The 2355-nt window shown below is 52.4% G+C and overlaps 1 protein-coding gene across 1 annotated transcript in view; it reads left to right on the top strand.

Annotated features, from left to right (window-relative positions):
• LGALSL (lectin, galactoside-binding-like) overlaps positions 1 to 2355 on the top strand; it is a gene marked incomplete at its 5' end in the record, with an annotated part of 4439 nt that overhangs the window by 331 nt on the left and 1753 nt on the right. The window contains 2 exons of the mRNA XM_010141040.1: positions 37 to 125; positions 588 to 765. Of these exons, the coding sequence (XP_010139342.1) occupies positions 37 to 125; positions 588 to 765 (267 nt within the window). The remainder of the gene's footprint in view (positions 1 to 36; positions 126 to 587; positions 766 to 2355) is intronic.

The following is a 2355-nucleotide window of genomic DNA, read 5'->3' as shown; positions in this document are numbered from 1 at the left end:
AGTGACCCTCGCCACCCTCCCCTCTGTCCTTTCCAGATCGTCCCCTTCTGTGGGCACATCAAAGGAGGAATGAGGCCGGGAAAGAAGATCTTAGTTATGGGCATAGTGGATCTCAACCCCGAGAGGTAACGGCCGGGCAGGGCTGCCCGCCCCGGGGCGCCGGGTTCGGGGAGTGGGCTCGGGGGAGGCCTCACACACACACCGACACACACACACACAGATCCCTCCTTTCTGGAGAGGGATTATTTTTATCGCTTTAAATATAGCGAGCTGATTTCTCCTTTGACCCGTAGAGGGGGCGTTTCTTGAAGGGATCCTGTTTCCCAGCGTTTCACTCGAGACCAAAGCAGCATATATACACACATACATAGACATACATGCACAGTGCACACGCACGCGTATCTATATATATGCTATAACCATGTTCGTGTCCCTGCTGAGCTTTGGGAGCATTCCCTGAACTAGCTGAGATGTCACCCCTGCCCCCATGCCACCAGCCCGTCAATGGCTGAGCAATGAGACCAGCGGCATGTGGGGCTGGTTTGCTGGTGTCTGGCTGAGCGCAAGCCGTTCTGTTTGCGTTGCAGCTTTGGCATCAGCCTGACGTGCGGGGAGTCGGAAGATCCTCCTGCAGATGTAGCCATTGAACTGAAAGCCATGTTTACAGACAGACAGTTTGTCAGAAACTCTTGTGTAGCTGGAGAATGGGGGGAAGAGCAGTCGTCGATCCCTTACTTCCCGTTTATACCGGACCAGCCTTTTAGGGTGAGTACCAGGCTGACCACCGTGTGTGACAAAGCGCCGTGTAATCAGAGCCACAGCAGAACCCGACTCTCCTCTTGTGAAATCGCGCTTCTCTGGTTCAGACACCGGTTGCCGCGTTGTTTGTATTGATCGGGAGGTGTGTGGAGATCCCGCTGCTGCAGTTCAGATGGGGCTGCGAACACCACGCCAGGGTGCTATGACAAGTCGGAGCTGTAGTACTGTGTTGTGAAGCGCACTTCCTGAGCTTAGTTTTATAGCTATACATTAAAAAGTACCTCTATGTTATTACTGCATTACGAGTGATTACTGGAGAATGCAAATACTCTGTAAGTTCTGATCTTTTTTTTAATGGACATAGTGTTTGCAATTTAGTGCAGCTAATAAGGATCTTGTTCATCCTTTGTCTCCAGGGGTGTTACACTCAGCCTGCCTGTAGCCCTTCGTGTTAGCAGATTAAACAGCTAAGCAATGGTGGTGTTCCTTGCTGAACCCTGGGATTAAACCTCCTCTCAAACTGAAGCCTGTAGTCACTCGGGAGTGGTGTCTGTGGAAATGCCATGGTGCGAGGGCTGGACTGGATTGACCTAGAAGCAGATTCCCATCTGTACTGTTTATGGTTATGTGAAGATGTCTTTGCGAATCAGGACTAACAAAGTATACAGCTGCAGAGGGCTGTTCTCTCTCAGTGGCTTCACAAGGTTGAGGAAAAAAAAGGTGTATGCCTTCTCCATGCGGCTGACCCAGAAAAACGCTCCTCCTCCTCCTCCTCCCCACCCCTCCTACAAACCTCGCTGTCCCCTCTGCTAACTGCCAACGCTCGGACCAGCTGCCAAACTCTCTTAATCCTTCTTGCCCCCTAGATAATCTCCCCCAACCCAAAAGCTCACCATCTCCCCAGATGCTTGGGCTTTGAGGGGGTGTTTATGACTGGGTTTGCCACAAATTGGTTGCACTCCACTTGCTTCTACAAACCCTCCTATCAGAACTGGCAGCTCCCTTTGGGGCAGGTGGGAAACATGCTTGAAAGGGCTTGGAGGCTCAGTCCTGCTCTGGCTGAGATGGTTCTGCTGCCTGCTACAGTGGGTGGTGGCGGGGCCCTCAGACAAGCCAGACATTACCCAGAGCATGTTTTGTGGGTGTCCCACTAATGACCGCTGACGGTGGAGGACAGCAATATTGCACGTTTGCCATGAGATACTCTAGAAAGGGAGTTCTTTTAGGTTTGAGGTTTCTTTTTTTCCCTCCTTTTTTCCTCACAAATGGAACTTAGGCTCCTACTGACTCTGTACCTTTGATAGTCTCAGTGAGTAAGACAGTCAAGTGTTCTGGCCCATGACTGTGACCCAGTCCCATTACCGCTGTGGCGTGGCCCAGGGTGATCTGTGAAGATGGATCATAAGCGGCGCTGAGGCTAACCATAGCTTTTACATAACAAGGCCTGAGGCTGGATGCACCTGCCGCAGTGACACGGGAGCTACGTGGCAGCACGGGGGCGTCCCTGTGACGTGCTGCCACTACCCGCTCCCCAGGAGCTTACTCTCGCCTGGACTGTCCGCTGCCGCTTCTCCCGGTGCAACGTGCTGCTCAGTT

Source organism: Buceros rhinoceros, unplaced genomic scaffold, assembly GCF_000710305.1.
Source record: "Buceros rhinoceros silvestris isolate BGI_N320 unplaced genomic scaffold, ASM71030v1 scaffold12788, whole genome shotgun sequence".
NCBI lineage: Eukaryota > Metazoa > Chordata > Aves > Bucerotiformes > Bucerotidae > Buceros > Buceros rhinoceros.
This window is presented reverse-complemented; position numbering and strand designations above follow the sequence as displayed.